Source organism: Gorilla gorilla, chromosome 2 (genome assembly GCF_029281585.2).
Source record: "Gorilla gorilla gorilla isolate KB3781 chromosome 2, NHGRI_mGorGor1-v2.1_pri, whole genome shotgun sequence".
Taxonomy (NCBI): Eukaryota; Metazoa; Chordata; class Mammalia; order Primates; family Hominidae; genus Gorilla; species Gorilla gorilla.
The window spans coordinates 20077642-20089993 of record NC_086017.1 but is presented as its reverse complement, the minus strand read 5'-3'; the positions used below and the strand labels follow the sequence as shown (position 1 = coordinate 20089993).

At 49.4% G+C, this 12352-nt stretch overlaps 1 protein-coding gene across 4 annotated transcripts in view; it reads right to left on the bottom strand.

Moving 5' to 3' along the window:
* The window catches only part of TATDN2 (TatD DNase domain containing 2), a 32885-nt gene extending 21687 nt beyond the window's left edge, over positions 1-11198 (bottom strand). For 3 of the 4 annotated variants that reach the window (XR_010132761.1, XM_055382939.2, XM_004033595.5), the window contains exons 1-2: positions 10590-11195; positions 10043-10462 (exon numbers count right to left, since the gene is read on the bottom strand). Coding sequence is in view for 3 of the 4 variants with exons in the window: in XM_055382939.2 (XP_055238914.2) it covers positions 10043-10456 (414 nt within the window). In the remaining variant the exon portion in view is untranslated. Of the gene's footprint in view, positions 1-10042; positions 10463-10589 lie in introns of all 4 variants that reach the window. The other variant, XM_004033596.5, reaches the window with a different exon arrangement.
* Between the last annotated feature and the right edge of the window lie 1154 nt (positions 11199-12352).

Here is a 12352-nt window from a genome sequence, read left to right as displayed (position 1 = left end):
AGCCTCCTGAAAGTTCTCTGCAAACACTTCCCCTCAAATAATCAACTTGGTTTTGGAAAATACCTCAGTTTCTCAGTGACTGCACCAGGGTCAGTCAAGATAGACTGCTCCCAACAACAAACCTCCTCCAAGACGGAAGTGAAGCCTCAGCCCCCTCTTGCACCCACTCACTCCAGGACTCCACACAGAAAAAGCTAGACTTTGTTTGCCAGACTATTTTGATGTGAAATTCTAATCCACTCTAATCCCTGCCGGGTGTAAGAACTCTCCACAAATGTCCTCCTAAGGCCATTCCATAAGCAGTAAACCATTATCCCATTTGCATTCCTAAGTCATTTCTATTAAATTCCTCTCAAAAGTAAATACAGACCAGGTACAGTGGCTCATGCCTGTAATCCAGCACTTCGGGAAGCCGAGGCAGGTGGACTGCTTGAACCCAGGAGGTCGAGACAAGCCTGGCCAACATAGCGAAACCCCATCTCTAAAAAAACACATGGGGCGCGGTGGCTCATGCCTGTAATCCCAACACTTTGGGAGGCCAAGGCAGGAAGATCACTTAGGCTCAGGAGTTCAAGACCAGCTTGGGCAAGGTGTCAAAACTCTGTCTCTACTAAAAATTACAAAAATTAGCTGGGCCATGGTGGCACATGCCTGTGATCCCAGCTACATGGGAGGCTAAGGCACAAGAATCGCTTGAACCTGGGAGGCAGAGGTTTCAGCGAGCCATGACGGCACCACTGCACTCCAGCCTAGGCAATAGAGTGAGACCCTATCTCAAAAATAAAAGGCAAAATTGCTTTATATGTATATATTAGCAAGCAAGTCTAAAAAGCTAAACTGTTTATAATGGATCTCTTTGGGGAATGCAGGGAAGTAGAAAGAGACTTAGGCTCTGCTGGGAGCAGTGCCTCACGCCTATAATCCCAGCACTTTGGGAGGCCGAGGCAAGTGGATCACCTGACATCAGGAGTTCAAGACCAGCCTGGCCAACATGGCAAAACACTGTCTCTACTGAAAATACAAAACTTACCAGGCATGGTGGCGGGCACCTGTAATCCCACCTACTCAGGAGGCTGAGGCAAAGAATCACTTGAATCGGAAGGCAGAGGTTGCAGTGAGGCAAGATCGTGCCACTGCCCTCCAGCCCGGGCAACAAGAGCAAAACTCCGTCTCAAAAAAAAAAAAAAAGAAGCAAAATAAAAATAAAATTACAAAAATTAGCCAGGCGTGGTGGCACATGCCTATAGTCCCAGCTACTCGAGAGGCTGAGGCAGGAGAATCACTTGAACCCAGGAGGCAGACGTTGCAGTAAGCCGAGATCATGCCACTGCACTCCAGCCTAGGTGACAGAGTGAGACTCTGTCTCAAACAAACAAACAAACAAACAAAAAAAGGCTTAGGTGCTTATAAGCTTCTTGTATCATTTGAAATTTTTTTCCAAAGAGCACATCATATTTTTTTTTAATCATTATCCTAAATCAAGCGCCAAAGGAAAATAAAACTTAAAAGAATCATAAACCTAGCCGGGCGCGGTGGCAAACGTCTGTAATCCCAGCACTTTGGGAGGCTGAGGCGGGCCGATCGAGACCATCCTGGCTAACACAGTGAAACCCCGTCTCTACTGAAAATACAAAAAATAAGCCGTGCGTGGTGGCGGGCGCCTGTAGTCCCAGCTACTCGGGAGGCTGAGGCAGGAGAATGGCGTGAACCCGGGAGGCGGAGCTTGCAGTGAGCCGAGATCCTGCCACTGCAGTCCAGCCTGGGCAACAGAGTAAGATTCCATCTCCAAAAAAAAAAAAAAAACATAAACCTTTAGAAATCTATACTTGTTAATATAGACATCTATTTTCCTGAAAGTACTCAAACTGTTGGCAGCTGCTAACTTCACAAAGATAAATAGGAAAGGTGGTGTTTGCTATCATTTTGAACCTCTCTGGACTTACTAAATTTTCTTACTTTCTGAATTTGCTAACATGTGTCTACAGAGATTATTTGTTAAAGGAGGTTACGGGTCATTTTGTTTTCTTTTTTTTTTTTTTGAGACAGTGGTGCAATCTCAGCTCACTGCAACCTCCGTCCCCCAGGTTCAACAGATTCTCCTGCCTCAGCCTCCGAAGTACCTGGGATTACAGGCATGTGCAATCACACCTGGCTAATTTTTGTATTTTTAGTAGAGACGGGGTTTCGCCATGTTGGCCAGGCTGGTCTTGAACTCCTGACCTCAGGTGATCCACCCACCTCGGCCTCCCAAAGTGCTGGGATTACAGGTGTGAGCCACCGCACTCAGCCTGTTTTCTTTGTATCTTTTTATATTCAAGGAATTCATATATATATATATATATATAATTTTTTTTTTTTGAGGCAAAATCTCACTCTGTTGCCCAGGCTGGAGTGCACGGCATAACCTCAGCTCACTGCAACCTCCGCTTCTGAGGTTCAAGCAATTCTTGTGCTTTAGCCTCCCTCCCAAGTAGCTGGGATTACAGGCATCTGCCACCACACCTGGCTAATTTTTTTGGTATTTTTAGTAGAGATGGGGTTTCACCATGTTGGCCTAACCTCAAGTGATCTGCCCGCCTTGGCCTCCCAAAATGCTGGGATTACAGGCATGAGCCACCATGCCTGGCCTCTAATACTAATAACAAATTTGATGACTCCCAGGGCCTACCCTGTGAGACACAGCCCCAACTTCCCAGCCCACTTCTCTAGTGCCCTCTTCTGCCTGCCACCAACCACCTGCCACCCTTGGCCCATTACACCCTCTTACACATTTGCTAGCACATCTTATCTCCTCTGCTTGCCATGTCCTTGCCTCCGTCCCATTTTGTGTTCCCACCTGTCTGTCAAGGCCCCATCTCCACTTTGACTGCTTCTCCGCCCCTGCCCTCTGCTCCCGCTGAAGCCAGGTATACAACACAGAGGGTGAGATCTGCAGCAAACTGAAGAGTATCTGCACCCTCAGACGGGCAGCTGCTCCTCACCTCTAACTGGTGCCATTTGAGAGTAGAGAATCAGAGTTAGAGATTCTGTTTTTTTCAAGTAAAACCAGAAATATTGAATTTAGTGCATTTTTCAACCATTAAGCAAGCACTTACTAAGCACTTACTCTGTGCCAGCAGGCATGGTTCTGGACCTATGGGTTTAGCGTTCAATAAAAAAAAAAAAACAAGGCTGGGTGTGGTGGCTCATGCCTGCAATTCCAGCACTTTGGGAGGCCAAGGCAGGAGGATCATTTGAGCCTAGGAGTTCAAGACCAGTCTGGGCAACATAGCAAGACCCTATCTGTACAAGAAAAATACAAAAATTAGCTGGGTGCAGTGACCCACACCTGTAGTCCCAGCTACTCCAGGAGCTGAGACAGAAGGATTGCTTGAGTCTGGAAGGTCAAGGTCACAGTAAGCCGAGATTGTGCCACTGCACTCCAGCCTGTGGATACGCTCCAAACTACTTTTGGAGACGGTGTCTCAAAAAAAAAAAAAAATAGTAATAACACACAAGAACGTCTGCCTCCTGGAGCTCACATTCTAGCTGGTAAGGGAAGGGAAAACCAGGAGAAAGGTAAGGCAAGTGAAATATGTATGTTAGAGAGTGATAATTGCCAAGGAGAAAAACAAAATAAGAAAAGGAGACATAAAGTGGGGAGGCGACATCATTCAATTCTTCAGTTCAAGGTAGGGACTTAGACTGGAGTCATAAATTCTATTTTTTGAGACAGTCTCACTCTGTCGCCCAGGCTGGAGTGCAGTGGCGCCATCTCAGCTCACTTACAACCTCCGCCTCTCAGGTTCAAGTGATTCTCCTGCCTCAGCCTCCTGAGTAGTTGGGATTACAGGCATGTGCTACCACACCCAGCTACATTTTGCATTTTTGGTAGAGATGAGGTTTCTCCATGTTGGCCAAGCTGGTTTTGAACTCCCAGCCTCAAGTGATCTGCCCACCTGAGCCTCCCAAAGTGCTGGGATTACAGGCGTGAGCCACCGCACCCAGCCTGGAGTCATAAATTCTTAATGTGAATTGTCTCAAAATGTAAATACTATAAGGACCTAGCAGGCTACATCCAGTCCACAGACCAGCAGTTTTGCCGCCTCTGGTTGTGAAGACTAAGACTGGAGTTGGGGGAGAAAAAAAAAAATTAGGAGTATAATAATATACCTTATGTTTTCATACAGATTTACAATTTACAGAAGTGCTACAGCCATCATCCTTCTTTTACAGAAAGTGAAACTGCTACATGGCTTGTAAGTGGCAGAACCGGGATTCAAACTCAAGTTCTCCCTAACATCCTGGAAGCCAAGGGAAAGAAGTAATGAAATATGAAAGTGAGAAACACTGTTGGCTGGGCGTGGTGGCTCCTGCCTATAATCTCAGAACTTTGGGAGGCTGAGGCAGGCAGATCACGCGAGCCCACAAGTTCAACACCAGCCTGGGCAACATGGCAAAAAAACCCATCTCTACAAAAAATACAGAAAAATTAGCTGGGCATGGTGGTGCATGCCTGTAGTCCCAGCTACTTGGGAGGCTGAGGCAGGAAGATCACCTGAGCCGGGAGGTCAAGGATGCAGTGAGCCAATTGTACCACTGCACTTCAGCCTGGGTGACAGACAGGAAAGGGGAGGGGGAGGGGGAGTGGGAAGTGGGAAGGAGGAAGGGGGAAGGGGGAAAAAAAGAGAGAAAGTGAGAAACACTCTCCTAGGCTGGAGGACCTAAGATGGATCAACGTCACCGAGGATGAGTTTCAGCAGGTGATAGTTGGCTCTAAAGGTAACAAGTAGGTAGACCATGGGCAGAAGGTAAGAGACAAACCACCTGACTTCATAAAGGAGAGAGTTCGTTCTTCCTGGAAGCACTGCTTGGTGAACTGTGCATCTCCAAAGGAAAGAAGGAAAGATAAGTGGAGATGTTGCTCCAGCCCTATCACCAGTAGCCTGAAGGATTTCAACAGCTCCTCACCAGCTCCCTGTCTTCTCCCTCCTACCCTTTCTCTGCAGCGTGCCAGAGGAGCTCTAAAATGCAAACCCCACCACTTCAGCCTTGGCTTAGAACCCTTCCAGGGCTCCACATTTGCCTACAGAATAATCCCCACCCCTGAGCTCATCAGGAACCCTTCACAGACTGGCCCCAGCCTTCCTGTCTAGCCTCATCTCCTGCCTTCCTCCAAACACCCAAGTGTCCAGGGAACGCAGGAGAGCATGGATGAGAGAAGGGAGGGCCAGCAGTGCCCCAAGCACTCCAGACAAGCAGCATTTCCTGACATTTTGGGCATGTATTGCTCCCTCTGCCCGAAATGTCCTGTCCTCCTCCTTGTCCATCAGTAAGACTCAGGTGTCACCTCTTCTGTGAGGACCTTCCTGATGGTCAGTCGCTCATTCCCCTGACCCTTGGGTACTCCAAACCCATCCCTGTTACAGCACTCCACTCACTGCCCTGTGGTGAGTGACTTTTCAGTCTGTGAAGCATGGCCTGATTCTCCTTGGCACCAACAGCCCCAAGCCTGATGTTCCACGTGGGCACTAGACATGTGCCAAGTGGAGATGCAGGAAAGGGGATGTGCAAAAGCTCTATCACTCGAGAGCCTCAATACCCAGTGCTTTACTGTGCCTGGGCTAACTCACCCTGCAGAGAGCTCCGCAAGGGAGGGACCTTGGCACCTTCGTCTTGCCACCGCTACATCTGATGCCAGGCTAGGACAGAGCAGGTGCTCCCAGAGGCAGCAGTGCAAAGAACACTGGCTTTGAAGTTGGACTGATCTGATATTACCCCACAGCTCGGCCATTTACCAGCTGCATGGCCTTGGTCAGCTTATTTAACCTTTCTGAATCTCATCTGCCCAGTGCCTACACAGAGTAGGTGCTTAAATATTTGTTAATTGATATGAAGGTATTTATTAACGGATATGTAGAGATAATACCACCTACTTCACGACACTTTTGGGATTATGTGACAGTCTATAGATCAAACATTGAGAATCATAGTTGACCAAGCCTTATCATACATGCTGAAATTTTCCCTTCCATTCTTTCTACTCTAAATTGAATGTAGACATTTAGATGTCATAGTAAAAATAATCTTTACTACATGAAGGTGCTCGTCACACAGTTAGTCTCCTCTGTGAAGAGTAAATGAAGATCATCAGCTAACATAAAACATCTCCAACTGTCCTGGAGGTAAGAAGGGAACGATGTGAGGTCAGCCAGCAGGGATCTCTACCGATTCTAAAATAACCAGTCTAACACCTTCCCCTCAGAATATTCTGTGACCTGGCACAGAGAAAGATGTGTTAAAGGCTGGTGGGAGAAGGGAACAAAGTCAACTGTGTAACCCTCAAAGTTTACAGAGCAAGGCCAGGCACAGTAGCTCATGCCTGTAATCCCAGCACTTTGGGAGGGCAAGGTGGGAGGACTGCCTGACCCCAGGAGATTGAGACCAGCCTGGTCAACATAGGGAGACTCTCATCTTTACAAAACACAAAAAATTAGCCAGGCAGGCCGGGCGCGGTGGTTCACGCCTGTAATCCCAGCACTTTGGGAGGCCTATGCAGGTGGGTCACGAGGTCAGGAGATCGAGACCATCCTGGCTAACACGGTGAAACCCCGTCTCTACTAAAAATACAAAAAAATTAGCCGGGCATGGCGGCGTGCACCTGTAGTCCCAGCTGCTGGGGAGGCTGAGGAAGGAGAATGGCATGAACCCGGGAGGCGGAGCTTGCAGTGAGCCGAGATTGCACCACTGCACTCCAGCCTGGGTGACAGAGCAAGATTCTGTCTCAAAAAAAAAAAAAAAAAAAAAAAATTAGCCAGGCAGGTTGGCACACGCCTGAGTTCCACCTACTTGGGATGCTGAGGCAGGAGGATCGCTTGAGCCCAGGAGGTTGAGATGCAGTGAGCTATGATCATGCCAGTGCACTCCAGCCTGGGTGACAGAGCAAGACCCTGTCTCAAAGAAAAAAAAAAAAAAAAAGTTTACAGAGCAGACACAGGAGAGCGGTGAGAGGACTCCAGAAGGACCTGAGGATGAACATGCCATTTTTGTGAGTACCCCTCGGCTGTGCTTGCTGAAGGACTTAGGACCAGGACAGATAAGTTCACAGATGACTGCAGAGCAAGGGAGGAAGAGGTACAGATGAAGGTGGAAGGTAAGAGGTGTTTTGTAATTCATCACGATGAGTCAAGTACTGTACACTTGGTTTTTAAACTGACAAACATATACTCCAGGAAGAGACTTCAGCAGTCCTAGAGATGGACAATCAGGGTAATATAAAAATCCTCACTCGACAAGAGTGAACTTTCTACAATGCAATTTCCTTTTCTGTGTAGAGCCCTGTATAAATTCTCTAATTGCTTAGAAGACAATCCAGCTGGCACAGCCGCTCACGCCTCTAATCCCAGCGCTTTGGGAGGACAAGGCAAGAGGACAGCTTGAGCCCAGGAGTTTGAGACCAGCCTGGGCGACACAGTGAGATCTTCATCTCTACAAAAAAAAAAAAAAATTTTTTTTTTTTTTTTTTTTTGAGACTGAGTCTCACTCTGTCGCCCAGGCTGGAGTGCAGTGCCTTGATCTCGGTTCACTGCAAGCTCTGCCTCCCGGGTTCATGCCATTCTCCTGCCTCAGCCTCCCAAGTGGCTGGGACTACAGGCACCCGCCACCATGCCCGGCTAACTTTTTGTATTTTTAGTAGAGAAAGGGTTTCACCGTGTTAGCCAGGGTAGTCTCAATCTCCTGACCTCGTGATCTGCCCACCTCGGCCTCCCAAAGTGCTGGGATTACAGGCGTGAGCCACCGTGCCCAGCCCAAAAAACAAAAATTTTTAATCTGCAGGGTGTGGTGGCACATGCCCATATTCTCACCTATTTAAGAAGATTGCTTGACCCCAGGAGTTTGAGGCTACAGTGAGCCATGATTGTGCCACTGCACTCCAGCCTGGGAAATCGTTTCAAAAAAATAAAATAATTTTTTTAAAATAAGAATACAATTGGCTGGGCATGGTGGCTCACACCTGTAATCCCAGCACTTTGGGAGGCTGAGGCGGGCAGATCACTTGCGGTCAGGAGTTAGAGACCAGCCTGGCCAACAAGGCGAAACCCCATCTCCACTAAAAATACAAAGATTAGCTGGGCATGGTAGCGCACACCTGTAGTCCTAGCTACTTGGGAGGCTGAGGCAGGAGAATTGTTTGAACCCAGGAGGTGGAGGCTGCAGTGAGCAGAGATCGTGCCACTGCAGTCTACCTTGGGTGACACAGTAAGAATCTGTCTCAAAAAAAGAGAATACAATTCTAAGGGAATTGTCCCTTAGAATAAAATCCATTGTCCTTAGGATAAAATCCAAATTCCCTTGGCTACTAAAACCTTGCTGCAATCCACCCCCTACCTCGCTCTCCAGCCTCCATTCTGGGCTCACTACTCCATCATACCACATTGTGGGCAGTCATATGACCACCCCTCCAGCCCTCCCACCAGACTGCTCCCTAGAAGCTCATCACTCCCAGACCCAACAGTGCATGGCCCACAATAACCCTCAAGTGCTTCTACTGAAACCACTAAATCGGGTTCTTGCAAAACAAGGCCCCTTTAGCCTTAATGAGAGAAAGGTGGGTCCATCCTACAATTAGACCCACGCAGATTAGAGACCACACCCTCAAACCTGAGTTCCAGGTCTTTAGGACAGCCAGAGATTCAGCACACCTGAAAGACTATGTAAAATAAATTTCCTGCCTCTCCCAGTACCAGGTTTCACTCTATCTATAAATTGTCAGTGAAGCTAAATTTAATCAACTGGCATTATTTTATGCTGTACCCAAGTCTACTGAAATTGTATCAAGGATTAATGGCAAGATTAACTTGTATGAGCAAAGTCCCATACTTACCTGATTTGAGACAAATTCAGCATTCCTACGCTAGAGACAGGGCTTTTCAACTCACTGTTATTTGTGAACTTAAAAAGAAAAAATCCACGTGCCCACACAAGAGTTCAGACAGTGAGGTCCACATTGAAAAAACCAGGGGCACTTAGCCTATGAGTCCCCAAGACAAACAGTCAAATACAGCCTCCTTTCTCAGCTACACAAAAGAAACCACCAAGGCTAGGCTTAGAAACAAACACATATTCCTTAGGGCCTGTTTTAATTGCTTTTGTAAAGTAATTTTCTCTAGAGGCAGCCCATCTGATCCCAAATAAGACTGTTTCTCCACTCCTCCACAGGCAGAACTTCTCACTTCTTAAGACTCAGAGCTTCAAAACCCAGGATGCAAACTCTAAGGGGAAAGTGATCTGTTTTGTTAGTAAAGAATCCCAAACACCTGGAACATTGCCTGGCACAAACTAAACCCTCATCACATATTTGTTCAAAGCCTTGATTGAGTAGATGAGCGAAATGTATCTTCTCTGTGAAGCACTCCTTGGTCTGCTCAAAGTACTTATGAAACCCTCTTGCATGTTTCCATTAGGGAATTAACAATTTAACCTCCAAAAAAAAGAAAGAAAAAAAAAACTAGCACCACCAAGCAAAACCCCAACATGCTGGAAACTATGACTTTGGAGAAAAGCTACACCAAGAACCACAATTCTTGGTTCTGTGATTCAGAGTGGTTCAAAGTACAAGGGCACACAATTCTTTAAACTGACAACTAAAATAAATACATTCTTCTCTTGAGCAAATAATCCACCTTCTACTGCAGTGATTCTCCAACGGGGCTGCACGTTTACAATAACCTGGGGAGCACTGAAAAATGTGGAAGCCCAGACCACACCTCAGCCCAATAAATCAGTTTCTCTGGGGTAGGAGGCAGGCCCAAGTATTTTAAAGCTTTCCAAGTACTTCCAAAGTGCTGACGAGTTTGAAAATTACCTCTCTACTTAACTTCAGGCCACGCGCCTGGAAGACTGCTAGGTCTTCGAGTTTGGGTGGAGCGGACTTCTTAGGAAGACCTTCCAGACCTTCAAGGATGTAATGTTTTGTAGTCTCCTTCCACCAAAATTCCCATCCCCAACCTCTCAAGCCATGTGGAAGGAGCTTCACCGATTGCAAAGCGTGGCAGCCACCTACCTTAAGGCTGCAGGCTTCCTCCTCTAGAGAAGCCATTTCTTCCAAAGAGGCGTTGGCAGGACGCAGAGGGGATCCCCCTGAAGACAGGAACCCCCGAGTGTTCCGAATCAGGCAGCCTTTGGAGGCGGCCCCGCCCACACCAGGGCCCAAGAAATGGGGGGAGAAGGAGGAGGAGGAGTTATTTCTGCGGCGGGATGAGCCCCAGGATAACCTCCGCGAGCAAGCCACATCGTCCTCCTTCTGGGCTTTCAGGCGCTTGGGGCTGCTGGGCCCTCCAGAACGCGACGCAGACCTCTGAGCTGGCCGGCTGGAGGGGGCCACATCACAGGGCTCCCGGAGGCAGCTGCGCTTGCGGGGACACCCTTCCGACGTGCTGCTCCAGTTGTGCTTGACCTTGCCCCGCTCGGACGCCATGGGCACCTGCAAGGTACAGGGGGCCTGGATTCCACCACCACCCTTCCTGGCGGCCCCACCTCAGATTCCCGCCACCCCGGGCCCAGGAGGACGGCAAGACATAAGGGCAGAGCCAGGGGCTAGCCTCACTGACCTTTCCCTCTTCTTTCCACTGCCCATCACAGTTCTCAAGGTTTCAGAGATGCCAAACCGTGTTGGAGAAGTCAAAGCGATCCAAAATTGACTAAAGGCTGCCGTTGGTTTCCAAGCTCACAACGCGCTTCTGAGATCAGGAAGCCTTCACTTTGGCCAGCGCTACTTCGGAGATGCCTAAGCGCTTCCGGGGCTACGAAGCGCTTTGATCAGTTTGCAACATAAAGCCCTTTAGAACTGTCAAAGCGCTTCAGAAGACCACATGGCGCTTCAAGATCCACACATGGCTGCCGGACCCGCAGCCCTGGGGCCGGGCGCTTAGCCCGTAGGCCAGGGCCAGACCCGGGCGCCGCAGCCCGCCCTGCTCCTGCGGCCCAACCAGACCCGGGCCGGAAGGGGCCCGAGCGGCCCCTCGGGAGCTGGCAGCGCCCCCGACCGCCAACTCAGGACGCCCCCCGCCGGCTGCCGCAGCTGTCCCGCCGGGCAGCCCGCCGCCTGCCCCAGCCCTGCAGCCCCGCCTGGCCCGGCCTCCGCCCGAACTGCGACCACTCGAGCCTCCGTGGCGCCCGCCCTCCGGAACGAGCCCTGCGGCCCGCAGGCCGGAGAGCGGCAGGGGCGGGGCCTGCGCCAAACGGAAGGCGCCCATTGCTCGACCCGGCAAGGGGCGGGACTCCGAGCAAGACGCAGCCCGCCTCAAAGCCAGGCGCCTTGGAGTCGGGACGGTACGCCTTAGGAAGCCCGTCCATTGGTCAGAAGCCAGATGGGGCGGAGCCACTCACGTGGGCTCGAACAGCGGGAAGTTGAGGCCAGCCAGATGTGCAGGCAGGCGATGTCCGCTGACGCGCCTCACTTAACGCTGTTCTCCTCAGCGCCGGCCGCTGTACCTGAAGCTTTCAGACCTGGATTTCTCATCGAGCCAAAGCAAACTGTGTGCTGAGCATTATCACCCCACTTTATAGAGCAGAAAACTGTGGCTCAGAGAGACTAAGTACACACCCAGAAATGGGAAGAATTAGAATTAGAATTAGAAGGCACCAAAAAAAAAAAGACTACACAAAAATGTGAACTATCCGCCTGGTGAAAAATATTAAAGACGGCTGGGCACGGTGGCTCCCGCCTGCAATCTCAGCACTTTGGAAGACCGAGGCGGGAGAATGGCTTGAGCTCGGGAGTTAGAGACCAGCCTGGCCAACATGGTGCGACCCCCATCTCTACAAAAAATAAAATTAGCTGGGCGTGGTGCCAGCTACTCAGGCTGAGGTGGGAGGATCACTTGAGGCCGGGAGGTCGAGGCTGCAGTGAGCTGTGATCCCGCCACTGCACTCCAGCATTGAGGACAGAGCAAGACCCTGTCTCAAAAAAGAAAAAAAAGAAAAGAAAAAAAAATCAAAGACAAGGTACAAATTCAGAAAAATACTCGAAACATATGACAAAGGGCTGATATTCGATGTAGCAATTCTCCCAAAATAATAAAATAACTTAGTATTAGGACTGGCAAAGGAGGCTGGGTCCAGTGGCACACATCTCTAATCCCAGCACTTTGGGAGGCCGAGGCGGGTGGATCTCTTGAGGCAAAGAGTTCGAGACCAGCGTGGGCAACATGGTGAAATCCTGTCTCTAGTGAAACACAAAAATTAGCCTGGTGTGGTGGTGGGCGCCTGTAGTCCCAGCTACTCAGGAGGCTGAGATGGGAGGATCCCTTGAGCCTGGGAAGTCGAGGGTCCAGTGAGCCAAGATTACTGCCACTGCACTCCAGCCAGGGAG